The sequence below is a fragment of the Oncorhynchus nerka genome, linkage group LG18 (genome assembly GCF_034236695.1).
Source record: "Oncorhynchus nerka isolate Pitt River linkage group LG18, Oner_Uvic_2.0, whole genome shotgun sequence".
Taxonomy (NCBI): Eukaryota; Metazoa; Chordata; class Actinopteri; order Salmoniformes; family Salmonidae; genus Oncorhynchus; species Oncorhynchus nerka.
This window is the reverse complement of record NC_088413.1, coordinates 16,499,038-16,523,078: the sequence shown is the minus strand read 5'-3', so window position 1 is coordinate 16,523,078 and position 24,041 is coordinate 16,499,038. Positions and strand designations below refer to the sequence as shown.

The 24,041-nt window shown below is 40.9% G+C and overlaps 1 protein-coding gene across 1 annotated transcript in view; it reads left to right on the top strand.

Annotated features, from left to right (window-relative positions):
• The first annotated feature begins 668 nt into the window (after positions 1 to 668).
• Positions 669 to 24,041, top strand: part of LOC135561761 (fibronectin-like) — a 30,898-nt gene continuing 7,525 nt past the window's right edge. Inside the window, exons 1-7 of the mRNA XM_065003571.1 lie at positions 669 to 772; positions 5,252 to 5,415; positions 16,293 to 16,596; positions 16,734 to 16,782; positions 18,421 to 18,690; positions 18,823 to 19,092; positions 19,473 to 19,742. Coding sequence (XP_064859643.1) covers positions 5,309 to 5,415; positions 16,293 to 16,596; positions 16,734 to 16,782; positions 18,421 to 18,690; positions 18,823 to 19,092; positions 19,473 to 19,742 — 1,270 coding nt within the window. The 5' untranslated portion in view covers positions 669 to 772; positions 5,252 to 5,308. The remainder of the gene's footprint in view (positions 773 to 5,251; positions 5,416 to 16,292; positions 16,597 to 16,733; positions 16,783 to 18,420; positions 18,691 to 18,822; positions 19,093 to 19,472; positions 19,743 to 24,041) is intronic.

The window sequence follows — 24,041 nt, the reverse complement described above, 5'->3', positions numbered from 1 at the left end:
AACTTAGAGTGTTTTCTATCCTAATCTCTCAATTATATGCATAGTCTAGCATCTGGGACTGAGAAATAGGCAGCTTACATTGGGAACGTTGTTTTTCGAAACATAAAAATACTGCCCTTTAGCTTCAAGAGGGAGCATCAGGTATGGCTGTAAAGTCAACCAATCTTTTTGTGAGAAATTGCAGTGGTCACTCAAAACATTTATAAAGTATAAATAGCAATCACTTTAGATGAGGGGCTGCAAAAACACTTTACTAATAATTAGTAAATGGTTATAAATGTGGGACTAATGATTACTAAATGGTGAATTCACTATCAATACCTTATAAATGGTTTATTACCGTTTTTGCATATGGTATGATATAACAAAAATGTGTATACAAAGTGGTGGAATTTCCCTTGTTATTTTCAATTTCAGCCTAACCAATAAGGGAACATGTTATGTTTAACAGGTAAAGTCACTTTCCTTTTTCCAAACGTATCACCTCTCCTATGTGATGGTCACAACAGGCCATGAAAGCCATAGTATGAATTAAGCCCAAACTAGGCATGCCAGACTAGGCATCAAGGTGCCCTAATTCTAAATGGAATCTATTGTGCTTTATCCTCAACAGACCAGAATTGAGGATTCAATGTCATAATGTCTTAATAAACATGTTAACCTAGAATTCAACTTTTATAGGAATGTGAAGAGGAAGAATCACTGTCAAAAGCCATAGATGAGTCGAAACCAGAAGAAGGTTCCTCAAGAGAAAACATGAAAACAACCCAAGGTACCACAACACACTCCACATTCAATGATATATTACTTGGTAACACTTTGTCATTAAAAATGAATGAATAAGCATGTATAAACTATTTAAAGGTTATAAGTATGTTTTACGTGTGAGATCTCTGAGAAACTGATGAAAAGTGAAAAGGGTTACAACCATCCCTGCTCTCCCCTACAATTGTACATCAATATTTACAGATGGATTGTTCACATAGATACACTGATTTAAGTAAAGAATATTCAATGACATGGTACAGTTCTATGAAAATATACCATGATGACATGGGAGCTTCAGAGGTGTAAACCTAAGGGGGCATTTCCCTGCATAGTTTTTATTATAAAATACAATTATGTAATGATGCATAATGCTTGATCTAGTATAATATTAATGAACAACAGAGTAACTTGCTGTGGTGACAACACAAATAGAAAGAAACTTAGACGTTTTTATCCAAAACAACTCCACTGTACACACATATTACTTAGTTCACACATACAATTAGGTGAGACACACACATTCACACTGAGTGAGGACCTAATGTAACATTAACAGCGGTACAAAGTCTGGAAAACATGTCATACTGTAGACAGTTTGAATAGCTCTCTTTACGGCCTATAAAGTTATACAATAACAATGCATGGAAAGCCCAACTAGTCTTTCAACAGCAAGTGGTTCAGTCTGCCTGAGCACCTGGGCTTCTTCCAGTTATGTATCTGATCAATCATTTGACATTTACATTCATTAACTATATGTTGTTTTGAGCCATCGGTCTCTTTTCCAGTGTCTAATCTGTTGGAGTAAAGCAGTTGTTTTTGTGTGTTTTAAAATAATAATTGTATTAATAATGTGCTACTGCAGGTGTTTTGTGATTAAGACATGCTTTATTATTCATGATCAGTAGTTACTATGACATTGATTGACTGTCATTGAAAGTGACCCTCAGTCTCCCATCAACAGAGTGAATGGTAAAGAAATGGTTAAAAGTGGAATATATTTATGTAGGTAATATTTACTGAAGGTTGAGTTTCTTATCTGGAAGTTATTTGTTGTTGATCATTATTGAGTATTTCCCTCCAAAATGTAGTCAGTCAAACATTGTTAATGACTTTATATGGTGTAGTATTATTTATTATGTGCTGTACTCTCTTTGTAATGTCAGTAATTAAATAGTTCCTGCCTGGATTTGTACACGTACCACTAAAACATTAACTTCATGAAAGCTATTTCATCTTGTAATGTGTTTCTACTATGTGTTTTGTAATTAGGAAATGTTTTACTGTTGTTGATCACACAGTTACCAAACTGATTTGTCAATTAAAGTGATCCTCAGTCTACCATCAAAATGGTGACAGAGAAAATGGCAAAGATTGTCAAAGGGAAAATATACTGTGCATGTAGACAATTCAACTTGAAAATATTCAAGGACAATTAATTTGTTCTGGAAGTTATTATATTGTTGATTATTTAATTGTTACCAAATGTATTTCAGTCGATCAAAACTTTGACTTGAGTCTGCTGTGAACATCATGTCAAACTGTTGTTGACAGAGCCTTATATTTAGAAACAATATTATTTGTTAATAATGTGTTCTTAAAACCTTTTAGGGCTAGGTGTCCGGGATGAAAGTCGACAACATCCGGTAAAATTGGAGAGCGCCAAATTCAAATAAAAGTCGTAATATTAAACATTCATTAAAATACAGGTGTCTTACATCTTTCAAAATCTTAGAATTTTGTTAATCAAACTGCGTTGTCCGATTTACAATAGGCTTTACGGCGAAAGCATAGCATGCGATTGTCTGAGGACAGCGCTCCACGTCAACATATTTATCAACCAGCACAGGCGTCACAAAATCACAAACAGTGATAAAATAAATCACTTACTTTTGAAGATCTTCCTGTGTTTGCAATCCCAAGGGTCCCCGCTACACAACGAATGGTTGTTTTGTTTTGATAAAGTCCTTCTTTATATCCCAAAAAGTCTGTTTAGTAGGCGCCATCGATTTCAGTATTCCACTCGTTCAACATGCAGACAAAGGAGTCCAAAAAGATACTGGTAAACTTCGTCCAAACAAGTCAAATGATGTTTCTAATTCATCCTCAGGTACTCTAATATCTAAATAAACGATCATATTTCATACAGAAAGTAGTATGTTCAATAGGAAAGCAAAAGAACGAAGAGCGTGGCCTCATTCACGCCCGCCAAAACAATACTTTTAATATGGAGCTCTCTTCAGAAAAACTACAATTATTTCTTTGTTTTTCAAAAAACAAGCCTGAAACCTTGTTTAAAGACTGTTGAAATCTAGTGGAAGCCATAGGTACTGCAATCTGGGTGACAGAAATAACATTGAGCAATAGCTTTGCATTGGAAGAGCCTGGGAGCGCAAAAAAATATATTCTTCGATTGGATTTTCTTCGGATTTCCGCCTGCTATATCAATTCTGTTATACTCACAGACATTATTTGAACAGTTTTAGAAACTTCAACGTGTTTTCTATCCAATCATAGGCATATCCTATCTTCTGGGCCTGAGTAACAGGTAGTTTATTTTGGGCATGTCAGACAGGCGGAAATTCGGAAAAAGGGACCCTAGCCCTAGTTACTATGACATACCATTGCTTTAACTAATCAGAATCATAGACAACAAGGTAACCTTGAAAGTGTACTTGCTTTCAGATGTCTTTATGATTATATTGTCAGGTACTATCAGGTGCTGTCTTCATACTGTCAGTTATAGGAGTGGCTGTTATATATTTACAGACTGATGCTGTACTGACTAATTCTTCGACCTTGTGATCTCTAGGGTGATTTAGATTACATGGTATAAACTATGTAATAGCCTACATTTGCTCCAGGTGACTCTAAATGCAGCAAAATGTTGTCATGGTAATTGTAAACATTCAAGTTCACAAAAATGTTTTTTACAATGAACATGAACATTAACAACATGACAATGAACATCAGGCCGTAGCTTATTTTAGTACTATGCCTATGTAGCACATGGGGATGTGTGAAACTCACTCCTCAGCCTGAATTGTCCCCACTCAAACCGCTGGAACGCCCTCTTGCTGTTGAATAAATGGGTCAGGTGTTAATGAGTTACCAGTCTAGGTTACATTTATCACTGTTCTCCATCAGATAAACATGGCCTAAAATGGCAGAATGGTGTATACTTCAGCAATAATGCCCGAGAGGGTGTGATACTGTATATGGCCAATATAACACAGCTATGGGCTGTTCTTAGGCCCGACGCAAACAGTTATTTAGATTAATGGATGTGATAGGAGAACACTGAGGATGGATCAACAACATTGTAGTTACTCCACAATACTAACCTAAATGACAGGCTGAAAAGAATGAAGCCTGTACAGAATAAAACATATTACAAAAGATGCATCCTGTTTGCAACAAGGCACTAAAGTAGAACTGCAAAAAATGTGGCAAAGAAATACATTTTTTTGTTCTGCATACAAAGCGTTATGTTTGGGGCAAATCCAACAAAACAGTCACTGAGGACCACTCTTCATATTTTCAAGCATATTTGTGGCTACATCATGTTATCGGTATGCTTATCATCGACAAGGACAAGGGAGTTTTTTGGGGGATAAAAATAAATGTAATAAAGCTAAGCACAGGCAAGATCCTAGAAAAAAAACCTGGTTAAGTCTGCTTTCCGACTGACACTGGAAGATGAATTCACCTTGTAGCAATTACCCAAAACACAAGGCCAAATCAACATTGGAGTTGCTTACCAAGATGACATTGAATGTTCCGGGCTAGTCACAGTTTTGACTTAAATAGGCTTGAAAATCTATGGCAAATCTTGAAAATGGCTGTCTACCACAGGAGGTTGGTGGCACCTTAATTGGGGAGGAAGGGCTCGTGGTAAAGACTGGAGCGGAAAAGGTGGAATGGTTTCAAATACATGAGTCAATACATGTTAGAAACACCTTTTGGGGTCAGTCTCTAAGAGCACACCTGAATTGTACAATGTTTGCCCATAAATGTCGTAAATAAATGTCGTTCCATCTAATCAAGATATATGAGTGTCTTATTTTTCAGACATTTATTATACATTTTAGAATTGTTCTACCACGTTGACACCGTATTTTGTCAAATGACGCAATCCTTTTTTATCCCACTTTATAACACAATGAAATGTGGACAAATCCAACTACAATTTGTGACTAAAATTTCATTAGAAATTTCTGACGTAAATTATCAGCTAAATCACATGATGATATAAGTAGTCTATCCTAAATCAACTGATTTATCACACTAGACTAATACAGCAGCCATCAGCATTATATTATCAGAGTACTGAGGCAGTGCTGGACAGATATCTTGATTTGTTAAGACACTATTATTGATATGTGTACTGTAGTATTATCCCCAGTACAGCAGACCAACAGTAGGCCTATTTTGATTTTGTATTTAAACTTTTTAATATAATGATCTTTACTCTACTTATTTACAGATTGATATGGGACTAGACCAGTCATCTTCAGGATTGTGAGACTCCTCTCTGAGAGTTATGATGAGTTATCATCAGGGGGCTGAGGGTGGAGCCATCCTTAAAGAAAGACAGAAGGATGGGTCACCAAACAAGAATCTTGATGAGACCGTGGACCCTGATATGAGGTAGGCATGTGTGTGTGTATATGTGTGTGTGTATATGTGTGTGTGTATATGTGTGTGTGTGTGTGTGTCCGTCCATTGAAGCCCGTTGCACTTCTAATGATGACATCTGATGTAGTTATCAGGATAATTGTGTATTATAGTAATTATCAGGATAACTGTTTATTTGAGTAATTATCAGGATAACTGTTTATTATAGTATTTACTGACATTACAAGGTATAGTAATAGATTCAATTGGAAAATGCATTTGGAAAATGAAAATGAAATTTCAACTGTATGCTGTTTCCAGTCAGATAATGTTGGAACTCAGTTTCCTAACTTAACCCCTGCAGTATGTACTGCAGTCTTGCATTTCTATCAAACTAGTACTCTATTTGTGTTCACCACAGTCGTTTATTTTTTAACAGAAGCACAATTTTTTTTGTTCCATTCCACTTTTCGGACCAGCATAGTAATGTTCTGAACAGGTCTGACAGAGAGAAAAGTACCGTTTATATCGTTCCTTTCAGTTCCTTTGTTAACTTGTGAAGTCGACAGGTTTTATATTTAGCTCATTAATTTACTCCAATCAGTGCAGATAGAGCAGCTTTGTATGGACCGGGCAAGCTAGCTGTTTACATCCTTGAATGACAGACAAGTATGACGTACATTTTGCAGGATTGGAAGAGAGTGAGAGAGAGGGATGCTGCCTTGAAGTGCTCGGCCTCATGATATGACATGCATTATAATGTGTTTAGGATATTAGTAGTAGGCCTATCATTACTTCACTTCGCTCCATGCAGACTGGCAGCTCTGGCTGCTCCATGCAGACTGGCAGCTCTGGCTGCTCCATGCAGACTGGCAGCTCTGGCTGCTCCATGCAGACTGGCAGCTCTGGCTGCTCCATGCAGACTGGCAGCTCTGGCTGCTCCATGCAGACTGGTGGCTCTGGCTACTCCATGCAGACTGGCAGCTCTGGCTTCTCCATGCAGATTAGCAGCTCTGGCTGCTCCATGCAGACTGACAGCTCTGGCTGCTCCATGTAGACTGGCTGCTCCATGCAGACTGGAGGCTCTGGCTGCTCCATGCAGACTGGCAGCTCTGGCTTCTCCATGCAGATTAGCAGCTCTGGCTGCGCTGAACAGGCAGGAGACTCCGGCAGCGCTGGAGAGAAGGAAGGCTCTGGCAGCGCTAAACAGGCGGGAGACTCCAGCAGCGCTGTAGAGGAGGAAGGCTCTGGCTGCGCTGAACAGGCGGGAGACTCCAGCAGCGCTGGAGAGGAGGAAGGCTCTGATAGCGCTGGAGAGGAGGAAGGCTCTGATAGCGCTAGACAGGCGAGGCGCACTGAAGGCCTGGTGCGTGGTGCTGGCACTGGTGGTACTGGACCGAGGACACGCACAGGAAGCCTGGTGCGAGGAGCTGCCACCGGAGGACTGGTGTGTGGAGGTGGCACTGGATAGACCGGAACGTGCAGGCGCACTGGAGCTCTTGAGCACCGAGCCTGCCCAACCTTACCTGGCTCGATGCCCACTCTAGCCCTGCCAATACGAAGAGCTGGTATGTACCGCACCGGGCTATGCACCCGCACTGGAGACACCGTGCGTTCCATAGCATAACACAGTGCCTGCCCGGTCTCTTTAGCCCCCCGGTAAGCACAGGAAGTTAGCGCAGGTCTCCTACCTGGCGTAGCCATACTCCCTGTGAGCCGCCCCCCAATACATTTTTGGGGCTGACTCTCGGGCTTCCATCCGCGTCGCCGTGCTGCCTCTTCTTACCAGCGCCTCACCGCTTTCTCTGCCTCCAGTTCTTCTTTGGGGCGGCGATATTCTCCAGGCTGTGTCCAGGGTCCTTTTCCGTCCAATATCTCCTCCCACATCCAGAAGTCCTGTGATCGCTGCTCCTTACGATAAACAGGGGGAGTTGGCTCAGGTTTGAACCCTGACTCTGCCACACTCTCCCTGAGTCCCCCCCCCCCAAGACATTTTTGGGGCTGACTCTTGGTCTTCCGTCCGCGCCGCCATGCTTGCTTCGCCAACTTCATTCTCCGATAACCTGCTTCGCACTGCTACAGCGAATCCCAGGCGGGCTCCGGCACTGGTGGTGGGTGATTCTGTTACGGTTTTCTTCCGTTGAAGGAGAGTCGGACCAAAATGCAGCGTGATTAGTTTGATACATCTTTAATGACGAAAAAAACACGAACAATACAAAAACAACAAACGGAATGTGAAAACCTATACAGCCTATCTGGTGACTACAAACACAGAGACAGGAACAATCACCCACGAAACACTCAAAGAATATGGCTGCCTAAATATGGTTCCCAATCAGAGACAACGATAATCACCTGCCTCTGATTAAGAACCGCCTCAGGCAACCATAGACTTTCCTAGACAACCCTACTCAGCCACATTCCCAATACCTACTAAAACCCCAATACAAAAACACACCACAAAATAAACCCATGTCACACCCTGGCCTGACCAAATAAATAAAGAAAACACAAAATACTAAGACCAAGGCGTGATATCACTGAATTAAATAATTGTATGCTAGCTAGATACAGAGCCTTCAGAAAGTATTCATACCCTTGGACTTATAGCCCATTTTGTTGTTACAGCCTGAATTCAAAATTGATTACATTAATTTTTGTTCTCACGCATCTGCACACAATACCCATAATGACAAAGTGAAAACATTTTGGGGATTTTAATTTGCAAAGGTATTAAAAAAAAAAAAAAAAAATGTATGGTGCATTCGGAAACTATTCAGACCCCTTGACTTTTTCTACATTTTGTTATGTTACAGCCTTATTAAATTGCCCCCCCGCCCTCATCACTCTACACACAATACCCCATAATGACAAAGTAAAAACAGGTTTTGAGAAATGTTTGCAAATGTATTTTTTTTAAATCAGAAATATCACATTTACATAAGTATTCAGACCATTTACGTGAAGCACCTTTGGCAAAGATTACAGCCTTGAGTCTTCTTGGGTATGACGCTACAAGTTTGGCACACCTGTCTTTGGGGAGTTTGTCCCATTCTTCTCCACAGATCCTCTCAAGCGCTGTCAGGTTGGATGGGGAGCGTCGCTGCACAGCTATTCAGGTCTCTCCAGAGATGTTCGATCGGGTTCAAGTCCGGGCTCTGGCTGCGCCACTCAAGGACATTGAGACTTTTCCCAAAGCCACTCCTGTGTTGTCTTGGCTGTGTGCTTAGCATCATTGCCCTGTTGGAAGGTGAATCTTCACCCCAGTCTGAAGTCCTGAGTGCTCTGGAGCAGGTTTTCATCAAGGATCTCTCTGTACTTTGCTCCATTCATCTTTCCCTTGATCCTGACTAGTCTCTCAGTCCCTGCCACTGAAAAACTTCCCCACAGCACGATGCTTCCACCACCATGCTTCACCATAGGGATTGTGACAGGTTTCTTCCAGACGTGACGCTTGGCATTCCGGCCAAAGAGTTCAATCTTGGTTTCATCAGACCAGAGAATCTTGTTTCCCATGGACTGAGAGTCCTCCAGGCATACCCCAAGTGGGTTGTCATGTGCCCTTGCATCTATCTGGCCACTCTACCATAAAGGCCTGATTGGTGGAGTGCTGCAGAGATGGTTGCCCTTCTGGAAGGTTCTCCCAACTCCACAGAGAAATTCTGGTGCTCTGTCAGAGTGACTATTGGATTCTAGGTCACCTCCCTATCCAGGCTGCATCACATCCGGCCGTGATTGGGAGTCCCATAGGGCGGCGTACAATTGGCCCAGCGCCGTCAAGGTTTGGCTGTCATTGTAAATAAGAATTTGTTCTTAATTAAGAGTGTTGGTTAGTAACCGAAAGGTGGCTAGTTCGAAACCCTTGAGCAAGGCACTTAACCTTAGTCGCTCTGGATAAGAGCGTCTGCTAAATGGCTAAACTGTAAATGTAAACTAGGCCTCTATGTAATGATTTGTTAACTTGTCATTATTCACTACTCCTCTGATGACATGGCAGGCAGTTTGGCAGCACACTCATGACATCTCAGCAAAGCAAAGGCTCTTTTGATAGCTACCATATTTTTTATTAAAACATTTTTTATTAAAACACGACAAAAACATTTTCCTTTTACATCCATTGTCATCAACCCGCTCTGCCTTCTCGCAAAGGTAGCCAACTCAACAAGCCCAGCCAAAAGCTTGTGCCCCCAGGCACTCATCGTTTCTATTCAAGGCGGTTCACTCGTAATATGATATGTAACAGAGCCTTTTCTAACATGTCTACTAGGGTTGAGGTTAGCGTGCTTGTCTAGTGATTATTTGGCCTGAGTTCTATACCTGCTGTAGTCAATATTTTTTTTGCTCCCCCAGAAAGCAACACAAGCCTAATACGAGATAAATATCTACCTGTAAAGTAATCCTGGGACATATAGTCTTTGGTTGCATGCTATTTTATGTCAATCATAATGCTGCAATAGCCTATAATTGACGCTTCGTGGTCTTATGCTGCCATCTATTGGAAATATTTAGAAATTCAAAGTTATTCAATCACATAAAGACATTGGTGAAGCAGCTGAGAAATAAAGTGTATTTTTCTTATTCATTCCAGAGATCAGTCTCAAACCTGCCCCAGCCACCAATTGCTGGACTTCCACATGTAGGTCACTAAGTCACACCCAAATCAAAGCACATTTAAAAAATAAAATGAGGCTTGTTTATTACCTTGCAATAATAAATATCATAAAATAATTAATAACAACAACAAAAAAGCTAAATACTTGCATTGGTTGCATTAAAAACAAAACAATCAAAATGCTATTTAGTACTATAATGGTATTTACTAACATATTATTACAAAAATAGTTTTTAAGTGTTCTAAGCTACCCTACCCAAGAATTAGGGTTAGGGTTTAGGGTTAAGGCTAAAATAGGTTATACCTAGGATTAGGCCTAAAATAAAAGTTATACCTAGGGTTAGGGTTAAGGCTAAAATAGGTTATACCTAGGTTTACGGTATGGGTTTATAGCTCTCTTGATCTTACCTGTGGCCTTCTGTGGGAACTACATAACTCATTTGTGACATTTGCTAGGCTCATAATCTGAGGTAGCAACTGCGTCAGATCTACAAATCAATAAGCTAGACCTATACATTTGGTTTGAAAATCTGTGAACCTGCGCAGCATTCGCTCCATTCAATGCCTACTAACAAACAGATTTTGACGCATATGACATTATCCAGCAGCCAATAAGAAACAACAAATCGTCCAAAAAATAGGTTATTTCTTAAACAACGTCTTCTGGCTGTTTAAATCGGCCACATCTTGAAACTTAGGACAGGGACGTGTTTTGTTTAGGTTTACACCTGTAGTGGACATTTCCTGTATTTACCAAATCATGAGAGCAAACCACACACAAGTCAGAGTTATCACAAAGTCCATATTTAATTATATGAGCTCCATCACAACCCTGTGATTCTCAGATCAATTCAGTGTCTATAAATGAATTCTCTGAGAGACCTTACACATTGCAACTGAGATCCTTTATAGCAAAGACACACATAGCCAGACAGCATTGGCTATAAATTATCGTTCAGCTTTGTCTTCTAAGCTATGTTCTTATCTCGCTCTCAGGACCTATAAAACAAAACCTCATCAACAGGCATATCAAATACACCCCTCCTGGACAAGATCACAGAGACACAGTGACTGGCACACAGACATTGTGGAGCCAATAAATAATTGGTTTAAAAGATATGTTTACATATAGCACAGTGGGTCACAACAACCTGTACCTAGACGAACAGTGAGCTTGTGCACAAAGTAGCTTTATCTTTGTCAATAATAAATTACTTGAGATAAGCCTATGAGTTTAACGTGGGCATGGCTCAATGCCAACAATAGCGAAGTAGGCATTGTCACGTAGAACAATGGGCTGGGAATAGAACGTTCTGAAGGCGAGTTGATGCCATGGTGCTCAATAGAACTAATAGGAGCTGGCAGGGTGAAAAATGCCCTAAAATAAGGCCTGTTTTTTGCGATTACTTCAAACCTACGGCAAGCAGTTGGGACAGATGGTAATATTATGAAACTGGGCTCCACTGCGGATGCAATAAACTCGTTTTATCCAAAAAATAACTTAATTGCTTGACGACTGTTGAGGTGAAAAATTAGTGCTGCGAAAATGAGAAAAATGGACTATGAATGTCATGTGTTTAAAGAATGGACAGCAAAATACTTTTAAAATAATATTGACCCAAGGCGGTATGTCTCATATGCCAAGAAAGTTGAAGTTTTTAAGGAATATAATCTCAATCGTCATTTTTCAAGCAAGCATGCTAACAGGGTGCTTGGAGAAAATTATTCTACCGTGGAGCAAACGTCAGAATAGATGGATATACCAAATCTATCCGGTAAAAACATTGGCCTAATAAAAAGATTACAAGACAATGTAAAAGAAGAAAGCCCTAATTCGGAGGAATTTATATTTATTTACTGTATTTTTTCACCAGGAAGCCCTGTATAAAAGTGTGCTAAAGCTGGAGAATGTTGTCAAAGTGGTTGTAAAACTTGTCAATTTTATATGGGCAAGGGGGCTTTACCATCAGTTCATTCAGCTGCTCAATGACACAGAGGCAGAGCACCAGGACTTGTTTTACCATTCAAATGTGTGCTGGCTAATCCTGGGAAAGGTTTTTTGCCGTGTTTGGGAACTGAGAGGGGAGATAGGTATGTTCTCCAGACAAATGAGCCGCCGGTCTCTCATTTCCCGACACTGGCCGCACTGAATGCGCCCACATTGCAGTGCCGCACTGAGACATACAGTAGACTTTGGCAAGGTTGAGACTGAGCTGGAGGTTGTCTTTCGACAGCAAGAAAGCACCACCAGACAACTGGAGCTCATCGATATCCAGTGTTATATTGCTTTGAAGGAGAAGTATAACAGACACAAAATACCAGTTTTATGGCTCAATGAATGAAACAGTTTCCAAACATGAAAAATCACACCCAGAGGATCCACGTGTAACAAACTTTGAGTCATGAACTACGACAAATCCCGTCACAGGTCAAATTTAACAAACCCCTTCTCAGCTGTTCTGAGGATCTCTACTTCAGAAATGACACCAGACTTTGATGCCCTTTACAAGAGAGCTGACCAGACCCATTGCTCACATTAAGGCTGAAATCACCAAGTGGGTTAGGCCAGGCTTCCAGTAATGCACTTGGATACTGGCCTTGTCCCCATTCATTTGACATTGAATGCTTACTACAACGGCTCAGATTGTACTTTATTTGGGCTGAGATGATTTGGGAACTGTTCAGTAATCTGCTTTAATATAAAGAGTTCTAGACTATCTGAATATCAATATTAATCCAAATGTTTTGTGTTTGCTCTGTATGTGGCTCACAATTTTCTTTTTTATGGTGGAGGTAAAATTCCATAATATGCTATCATAAACAGGTCATTCAATATGAACTCAAATGATTTACTTTTTGCTCTTATTTGTACTTTAGGATTGGAGATGGTCTGTCATATAAACATGTTTTTTCATTTTTTTAAAGTGTTGTGACGTTGTATTAGTTCATGTGACGACTGCTGCTCATCGAATGATTACAAGTTTCTAATTACATGATTAACTGAATCAAGCAATTATTAACCTGGGGCACTGTTAAGAATCCCTTTTGACCCGACAGTCTAGGGGAGATGGTAACGAGACCCGTAACATAAATCATGCAAATTATAATAGTGAAAAAGTGAGAACGAAATAACCACAGACAACTAAATTACCGTCAAACACATGGTTTATTAGAAAACACACGGTAATGGGGGGGGGGGGGGGGAGCAGGCAAAGGGGGTAATGGGGGGGGCAAAAGGGCTGAGCTGGACCCAAGGAAAGAAATAATAACTATTCAAAAACACCCCTAAGCTAGACTAGCCTATTTCAACAACAGCTAACTGACCAAAAACACAGTGGGTGGTCCGCCCAGTTCTAACTAGTGTTTTTAACAAAGTTCACCTATGGGTAGTGTATGCCCATGGGTGACTTGTCTTGGTTCCCCCTTTTCCCACCAGCAAACAAACAAACACCATAACCAAAAACAATACTCACAGGTGAGGACAAAGTGATATTGAGGTCCTCAAACAAAAGATAGCTCAATACATAAAGAGACATAGTAGGAGAGGGTGAACCAGAGCGATCTACAGACATATGGCATTTACAGAGAGATTGCGCTCCAGAGCAAACAACTGACAGGGTTTTTAAACCAGGGGAAAGGAACTGTGATTGGGTAGGAAACAGGAGGAGGTGTGTCTTCTGATTGATGATTGATTGGTGACTGATTGGGGAGTGATGATGTTCACCTGTGAGGGGAGAAGGAGCGAAAAGAACACAGGATACATACACACACACACACACACAGGATACCTGTATCCGTAACAGGCACCATGGGAAAACTAGTTTTTATTGAGTTTCTATTTTCCAAATTAACTCAAAGAATATCAGAATATCGATTTTACAACAGCCGCTAATTAACCAGTTTCCTCTACCAATCTCGTTTTGAACGTCGTATAGACCGTGAATCTGCACGGACCCGGGTCCCACCAATGAACTCGTACCACACCAATCTTATTTGAATATTCATTTACTAAAAAGCTAAAATGATGGTAAAATATACACATAGACAAAGCACATTATAGGCTATTGATTAAAACTTAGTATAACGGGCCAACACACTATGACGCGTGTTACCCACAATGGGAATTTCAAAAGAGAGAGAAAAAAGAAAGTACACAAGAGAAATATACATTTGGGTGAATTTGTCAGCTATGCTATTCTAACCCTAGCCTTGCCCCAAACTGCCGCTCTTATGGGTCAGAATATAATGATGTAATTACGTGGGGATGATCTCCGAGGATTCTCTGCATGGACCGTTTCGCTGTTCGATGACGCACTTCTCCTGTGCACCTCTCTGATCGTCCTCCCGGTGTCAGTGTCCTTTCTGGCTTAGGAGTCTGTTCCCTCACCCTTCTCTCTGGAAGGGGTCTTCTGATGACAGACAGCTCTGTAGCTCAGAGCTCACAGCATAGGAATGAAACCCTTTAGATATCACGAATCGATGGGAGATGGACTTGAATTCACCCGCTTAGACACAGCTACTCATCCGTAGCTTGGGTAGAAAAGGATTTCTTTGTCCTCAAACTTGCGTTGTGTTCTGGGTTCGTTGACTTTTTTAGACCTCGCTGCAGCTGGGGTCACATAGTCCTCCTGTAAATTCTATACTCACAGGTTTTATACCCTTGGGTCAGAAGTGGGCGTAGCCACCTTTAGGGCAATTCTCTGGGCGTACCAAGTCAATGAGGCAAGGTCCAGATTTTACTCAAATTATTATCTTTGATTTGGATATTTTTCATACAACGTACAATATATAAACATCAAACATATACTAGGAAAGCCCTTCACATTACAATGTTTTCATAATAACGTCATCTATTAACCTTTAATAACAGAACAAAAATGACATACATTTTCATATTCTATCTATCGTCATGACCACCATTGTGGCTGACGGTAACAATTGTTCCAAACTCCCTTTAGTTCATGTTTAATGTTCTGAGGCTGGTTCTCCATAGTAACAGGACAAAGGAATTTGTCTGTGGCCTGAGATTTACCAGGGGAGTGAGGGGCCATAAAAAACCCACATCTTCAGACCCCTAGATCTCTCCTCCTCTGTTGGGGTTGAGAGATAATCTGTAGGGTTGTGGTCTCCTGTAACCTGACCTGATCAAGACAGTCATGACAAATGTTTGCACTTACTTTTTGTGGCTGTGAGTCTGATTGTGGGTAGAGATAGTACAGTGACAGAATTGTTCTGCGTTTTAGCAGCATATGTACACCTACTGTACACTGCTAGTTGTGAGTCTACGTGAACAAAGGCTTCATATGTTTCGTCACGCATATAGTATGTGGCCCTTCACTTGGTTTCAAAAGCTGAATGTGGCCCTTGAGCCAAAAAGTTTGCCCACCCCTGGTCTAGAATGTCATTGTATGCTGTAAAGTTAAGATTTTCCTCTACTGGAACTAAGCGGCCTAGCCCGAACCATGACAAACAGAACCCAGACCAGTATTCCTCCTCAACCAAACTTTACAGTTGGCACTATGCATTGAGGCAAGTAGCATTCTCCTCGATCCGCCAAACTCAGATTTGTCCGTCGGACTGCCAGATGTTGAAGGGTGATTCTTCACTCCAGAGAACGCATTTCCACTGCTCCAGAGTCCAATGGTGGCAAGCTTTACAGCACTCCAGCTGATGCTTGGCATTGCGCATGACGATCAGGTTGTGTCTGCTCGGCCATGGAAACTCATTTCATGAAGCTTTTGACGAACTGTTCTTGTGCTGATGTTGCTTCCAGAGGCAGTTCGTAACTCGGTAGTGAGTGTTGCAACCGAGGACAGATGATTTTTACACGCTACGCGCTTCAGCACTCGGCGTTCCTGTTCTGTGAGCTTGTGTGGCCTACCACTTCGCAGCTTAGCCGCTATTGCTCTTAGATGTTTCCACTTCACAATAACAGCACCTACAGTTGACTGAGGCACCTCTACCAGGGCAGAGATTTAACTTACTGACTTTTTGGAAAGGTGGCATCCTATGACAGTGCCATGTTGAAAGTTACTGAGCTCTTCAGTAAGGCCATTCTACTGCCAAAATCTATGGAGATTGCATAGCTGTGTGCTCAATTTTATTTACCTGTCAGCAATGGGTGTGACTGAAATAGCTAAGTCCAATCATTTGAAGGGGTGTCCACACACTTTTGTATATTTAGTGTACATGTTTGACAGGTGTATAAAGTACATTTTTCTTGTGAAATTTAAAGTTGCTTGGTAAACCTAATAAGGTTATGTATTTTGTTGTGTTTTAATGTGTGTAATTGACTTAGCACCATCAGGCCAGAAGAGATGGTCTGTGATGTCTGTGAGGTCAAAGCTGTGAAGTTCTGTCAGACCTGCACTTTATCCTACTGTGGGACCCACGTTAGGAAGCACTACACAGTACCTAAACTACAGAGACACACCCTGGTGGAGATAACTGGAGACCTGGAGGAGAAACTCTGTCAGGAACATCACAGAGCTCTGGAGGTGTTCTGCAGGACAGACCAGAAGCTGATCTGCAGTCTGTGTTCTGTGACAATGCACAAAGGACATGATTTAGTCTATGAGGAGATAAAACAGTCAGGAAGACAGGTTGGTAGATGCTCTTTAATAAAGAAGATATTACATTTGATAATAATGTTGTTCATAGTCATACAACCTTGATCATCGTATGTTGTGGAAAACAACAACTGTGTTTTTCATCAAAATATTCTTACTCTGTTTTCAAGACTTTTGATAGAGATCAATGTCAAAGACTAAGGCTGGCCTCAGTTGACGGTAGGTGTACAATCAATTACCCAAAGAATGTATTTTGAGACCTTTACATTGTGTTCAACAACATACATACAATTTTAAGACCATTAAAAGAGGGAGATGAATTTGTTTAGAGTCATAATTCTTATTCCCTAATGCTTGTTTGATTAATATGTAGTTTTCTTTTAAGTGTACAGTCTTGGCCAAAAGTTTTGAGAATGACACAAATATTAATTTTCACAGTCTGCTGCCTCAGTTTGTATTATGGCAAATTGCAAATACTCCAGAATGTTATGAAGAGTGATCAGATGAATTCCAATGAATTGCAAAGTCCCTCTTTGCCATGCAAATGAACTGAATCCCCTCCAAAAATGTCCACTGCATTTCAGCCCTGCCACAAAAGGACCAGCTGACATCATGTCAGTGATTCTCTCGTTAACACAGGTGTGAGTGTTGACGAGGACAAGGCTGGAGATCACTCTGTCATGCTGATTGAGTTCGAATAACAGACTGGAAGCTTTAAAAGGAGGGTGGTGCTTGGAATCATTGTTCTTCCTCTGTCAACCATGGTTACCTGCAAGGAAACATGTGCTGTTATCATTGCTTTGCACAAAAAGGGCTTCACAGGCAAGGATATTGCTGCCAGTAAGATTGCACCTATCGGATCATCAAGTACAGAGCTTGCTCAGGAATGGCAGCAGGCAGGTGTGAGTGCATCTGCAAGTACAGTGAGGCAAAGACTTTTGGAGGATGGCCTGGTGTCAAGAAGGGCAGCAAAGAAGCCACTTCTCTCCAGGAAAAACATCAGGGACAGACTGATATTCTGCATAAGGTAAAAGGATTGGACTGCTGAGGACTGGGGTAAAGTCATTTTCTCTGATAAATCCCTTTTCCGATTGTTTGGGGCATCCGGAAAAAAGCTTTTCCCGGGAAGACAAGGTGAGCGCTACCATCAGTCATGCCAACAGTAAAGCATCCTGAAACCATTTATGTGTGGGGTTGCTTCTCAGCCAAGGAAGTGGGCTCACTCAAAATTTTGCCTAAGAACACAGCCATGAATAAAGAATGGTACCAACACATCCTCCGAGAGCACCTTCTCCCAACCATCCAGGATGGTGATGAACAATGCCTTTTCCAGCATGATGGAGCACCTTGCCATAAGGCAAAAGTGAAAACTAAGTGGCTCGGGGAACAAAACATCGATATTTTGGGTCAATAGCTAGGAAACTCCCCAGACCTTAATCCCGTTGAGAACTTGTGGACAATCCTGAAGAGGCGGGTGGACAAACAAAACCCCACAAATTCTGACAAACTCCAAGCATTGATTATGCAAGAATGGGCTGCCATCAGTCAGGATGTGGCCCAGAAGTTAATTGACAGCATACCAGGGCGGATTGCAGAAGTCTTGAAAAAGAAAGGTCAACACTGCAAATATTGACTCTTTATATCAACTTCATGTAATTGTCAATAAAAGCCTTTGACACTTATGAATTGCTTGTAATTATACTTCAGTATTCCACAGTAACATCTCTCAAAAATATCTAAAGACACTGAATCAGCAAACTTTGTGGAAATTAATATTTGTATCATTCTCAAAAATTTTGGCCACTGTATGTCATTGCAATTAAAGTCATTATTTTTTATCTTCCACTACTTCTTTAGAAGTACTGCCCCCTCCTGGTGAGATCCAGTTCTCGTCAGTGACGTCAAACTCTGTGTCTCTGAGCTGGGGTTCTCCTGAGGGACTGACAGGACCACAGACTTTCAGCGTGACTTGGAGATGTGATGGGGAAGAGAGGAGCCTGAGGGTGGAAGATGGGTTTAATGTTGAACTAGATGGACTCCAGCCTGGTGAAAAGTACCAGTTCAACGTGGCTACAGAGGGAGAAGATGGCAGACAAAGCAGATGGGTCTCAGCATCTGTATTCACTGGTACAGTAACTTGAGTTGGTCTTTGGTTATGTGCTTCTAAGGATGCAGTTTTTCATGTGATGTCCAAACAAGACATTATCTATAGGTCTATCCTATATTTAGTTTCATAAAACATATGATTTTTCTTTCTAGTGGTTCCAGCACCCAGGGACTTACAAATAAACCAGTCAGGAGCGACCTCCTTCACTGTCAGTTGGTCCAAGGCTGAAGAATTGGAGAAAGTCCCACAACGCTTCGTCATATCCTACTGCATTCCGGGAACAGAGCCCTGTGCAGCCAATACTGAGGACTGCTACATAACTCTCTCTGGCCTGCAACCTGGTACTCAGTACAACATCAGTGTCTCAACTGTGTTGAACAATGGGGAACAGAGCAAACCTCTCTCTACAACCATCTGCACAAGTAAGCCTCATACCGACTCACTTCACTTCTGGGTGTGGAATTGGACAAATCTGAACTAGACTGAACCTTCTTCCTGAAAAGAAATTGTGTGCTTGTTTCAGGTGTCTAAAAGTATTTGTATGGTAGTCTAAGAAGTTTATAATTGTAATTGATAGAGCCTAGTGTTATAAAATGTAGGCTAGTGTGATAGAAGTAGTGTTTAGAATTTATATTGTTAGAACCTAGTGTTATTAAATGTAGGCTACTGTAATAGTAGTAGTGAGTAGTGACTCTAAGTAGTAATGGGATATTATCCTTTAGTGGCATATTAACAGTAGAATGGAAGTCAGCAGGACTGCAAATTATCAGATACTATTAACTATATTAAACCCCTCCCCTAGTTATCCCTGCCCCGGTAGGGCTGACTGTTGACTCAGTGGACACCACATCAGCTGCTGTTAGCTGGAGTCAGCCACCAGGATTGGACCAGACCCAACATCATTACCAGATCTCCTACCACTGTCCAGGGACAGAACCACACATCACTACCACATCTTCACACAGCATCGCTCTCTCTGACCTGCAAGGTGGTACTCAGTACTCTGTCACTGTCTGTACTGTGCTGGAGAACAGGAAGAAAAGTCAACTGGTGTCAACAACCCTGACTACAAGTAAGGACTTACTCTACTTAAGTATTATCTCTGGTGTCAACGTTTATGAAACGTTATCTAGTTATCAAAATTACTATATATACTAATTTTAATGGATGTGTCATCATGGGATGTAAAGGTACAGTATCTTCCCTGATGAGAAATATATGATGGTAAATTCCCCAGTTCTCACAATGCAGTTTGGTGCTGATATGAATTTTCTTAAAAAAAATAAATAACAATTTCGGAGTTCCTTGTTTCTTCCACTCCTGTGAGTCATTATGTCAAGGAGTTGGTGTGCCTCTTGTCGTGGCAGAATCAGAATTCTTTAGGTAACATTTATAAATTAGATGTTTTATTCATTTTATAGCAAGCTTATGTGGGATAAAGTTACTTGGGCCCAGAGAGGGGAGAGGTCTGGTTAGTCTTATCTGTGAATGTGTCATGTGTAAACATATCTTTTAAACCATGTGAAGGGATGATTGAGGGGGAACCAATTATCTAATGGCTCCACAATGTCTGTGTGCCAATCACTGTCTCTCTGTGATCTTGTCCAGGAGGGGGTGTATTTGATATATGCCATTGGGTGAGGTAATAGTGTTGGTCCTGAGTGGTACCAAGAGCGAGATAAGAACATAGTTTAGGAGACCAAAGCTGAATGATAATTTATAGCCAATGCTGTCTGGCTATGTGTATCTTTACTATAAAGGATCTCAGTTGCAATGTGTAAGGGACTCTCAGAGAATTCATTTATAGACACTGAATTTATCTGAGAGTCACAGGGTTGTGATGGAGCTCATATAATTAAAGATGGACTTTGTGATAACTCTGACTTGTGTGTGGTTTGCTCTCATGATTTGGTAATACAGGAAATTTCCACTACACTCTGCTTATTTAACCCAAAGAGTCCCAACGTCACACCGGCCTGATTTAGTACTTTTAAACCCTTTTAACCATTGTGTACAGACTTCTGGGTTGTACCTTTGGATTAGTCTATTTCTTCTGCATCCGTAGGTATCAACCATTTGTCTGTTTGCTTAACAGAGTCTGAGTGGGGAGCAGTGTTTCTGAGGCGAGAGGCTGGGTCTTTTTACAGAAATGTATTTTGAGTCTGAATGGTTTGAGCTACAAACTATGAATCACTATCTATGAAAAGCTGATACTCTCATGAACATGCAAAATGAACGTTTTTCTCATGTCAGGCCTTTCCTCGTCCCCCAAAAAATCTTGGTCGACCGAAAGTTATCTGTTTTTCTACCAATCGATTGGTTGAAATGTTTCAATATGTATTTTTCCATATGTATACATACTCTATGCATTTTAATAAAATCAACCAAATGCATTTACCTTACCGTTTGATGAAATAAGACAAATGCCTCAATAGGGAACCACAGATCTAGATAACCATAAGAAAATTACCAAAACCTCTCCTCCCACTCCTGCTGGCTTTCACAGATTCTGCCATTACTCTCCTGAAGCTGCCGGTAAGAGGTGTCGCGTCGTAACTATCATTAAATGTGAAGACGGTTATATTATCAAATCAATTCTCTATGTTAAATTATTCTGTGATTAAACTAATCATGTAAACAATAATTAACTAGGAAGTCAGGGCACCACAGGAAAATTTGGTTAAAGAGTTACTTTCTCCTGAATTGAACTCTACTGCGAAATTTTCATATCACAGATAACAGTCACTAATTAATGGATTATTACCTTGGTCAGTCTCATATTTAACGTCGTAATTTCTTGTCATCTGCACAAACCCTAAGTTTACTTATGAATCAACGATACACCAATTGGCTAAATTATATATTTACTAACTAATTACCGAATATACATAACATACTAACATTATACAGTAAATAGTCTCTAGAAGACTAACAAAATAGGACAGTTTGGTTATAACACGGTGGCAAATTCAGAGAGAGGAGGGGGGGGGGGAGAGAGACAAAGGAATGACTATCGGACATGGTGAGCCACGCTCACGGGAATACATATACTTAGCACACTAATAACCACTCATTCGGAAGAAGGAATGCAATGTATATATATTTACGATTGAGCTGTCCTTGGTCGTTGGAATCCTTGGTAGATTCTTTGGTTGTACGATTCTGGTTTGACCACCAGAGGTCACCGTGTCCTTAGCAGAGTTTCTGGTCATAGTGGTGGTTAGGATAGATACTTTAGAGGTACTGTGTAGTCCCCTGAACATTTCCCACATTCTCAAAAATAGAAATATTGTTTATTATAAATTTTGGGGTGTTGGAGTTTAGGCGGGAAGAATGTCTTTGTTCTACAGAGAAACCCTGTCTCCCCATTACTGCATGACCACAGAGAGAGAGTCTCTGCAAGGAATTTACGACCTGTCATAAAACTGGACCCTCCTCCCGACAGGAGGGGGAGGGTTCACATTTTTGCCTAGCCGGCATCTTGGATCCTCAGCCCAGGACTGGGAAATCATGACAGTCCCCCTCTGGTGGTTCAATCAGGGTATTAGTTTGGATGTTGCAACCTACCATAACAATTACCATGGGATGTCCTGGTTGTGGATCATCGTTGCTGTCCCCCTCTGGTTGTTTACCCTGGTAGGATTTCTGCAAGCTGCAGGCCATCCCAAGAATGGCCCAGAAACAAGATGACGTCGAGGCCTCAACGGTTTTTGAGTTATCCCAATTTTTGGGGATTAAAGGTCAAAAACGGTAATAGAGCACTAATTTGACCGCTTCACGTCGAAGTATATGAACCTACGGTGTAATGAAAAAAGATCCAGCAATAAGCAGTAATTTATGAGAAATCATACAATGTAAAATTGGTGATGGTTAAATAAATAAAAATTCAAGTATAGTAGAGCATGTCAAATTCGTGATGGTAAATACCCAAAGTGAGACATTGCAAATGGACAGCCGTGCACCTGATGATCGGAACGGTTACCAGGAGCACATTTAAAACGTGGTTTTTTAATGCTTTTAGGGGGGTGCAAGGGGTCCATGGCCAAGTAGGGAGCACTCCCCGCCCGTGCCCATCCAATAGGGGGTGCCCCTGGTCATTTTGGACGTTTTTCAAAAAATCTTTAAAAAGCGAAAGAGTCCCACTTCTCTCTCATTGCACCCCAGAGCGATGGAGAGGAACCACTATCACTGCCCGGCCATCCCGCGTTCAACGGGCCAGTCAATTGGGCATTTCTGCAGCATTTTAGAGCATGTCAAATTCGTGATGGTAAATGCACATTGTAAGACATTGCAAATGGACAGCCGTGCACCTAGTGATCGAAACGGGTTACCAGGAGCACATTTTTAAAATGGACAGTCATGCACTTTTTTTAGAGGGTGAATTTTTACATCTTTTTTCACATTTTCAAAATGTGACCCTTGCGTCTTGACTTGGTGACCATTTGCCACGTGAAAATCTACGGTGGAGCACGCTCGCCATATTTGGGAATTTGGGGCATTTGCCATGTTCCAATTGCAATATGGTTTGACTGTTTTGGCGTCCATTTGAATGGTATTTGCGGTCATGTTTATGTTTCGCCCAATGGCAATAAAATGCCATTAATTTTTGACCATATCAAATCAAATCAAAATCAAATGTTATTTGTCACATAAACATGGTTAGCAGATGTTAATGCGAGTGTAGCGAAATGCTCGTGCTTCTAGTTCCGACAATGCAGTAATAACCAACGAGTAATCTAACCGAACAATTCAACAACTACTACCTTATACACACAAGTGTAAAGGGATAAAGAATATGTACATAAAGATATATGAATGAGTGTTGGTACAGAACGGCATAGGCAAGGTGCAGTGGATGGTATTGAGTACAGTATATACATATAAGATGATAAATGTAGGGTATTGAAACATAAGAGTGGTATAGTTTAAAGTGGCTAGTGATACATGTATTACATAAAAATGGCAAGATGCAGTAGATGGTATAGAGTACAGTATATACATATGAGATGAGAAATGTAGGATATGTAAACATTATATTAATTGGCATTGTTTAAAATGGCTAGTGATACATTTTTTTTTACATTAAGTTCCATTATTAAAGTAGCTGGAGTAGAGTCAGTATGTTGGCAGTGTCACGTTCTGGCCTTAGTTCTTTTGTTATGTCTTTGTTTTAGTATGGTCAGGGCGTGAGTTGGGTGGGTTGTCTATGTCAGTTTTTCTATGATTTGGTATTTCTGTGTTTGGCCTGGTATGGTTCTCAATCAGAGGCAGCTGTCAATCGTTGTCCCTGATTGAGAACCATACTTAGGTAGCCTGCTTCACCGTTCAGGACTGTTCATTTTATTGTTTTTGTTCATGTTCAGTTATCAAA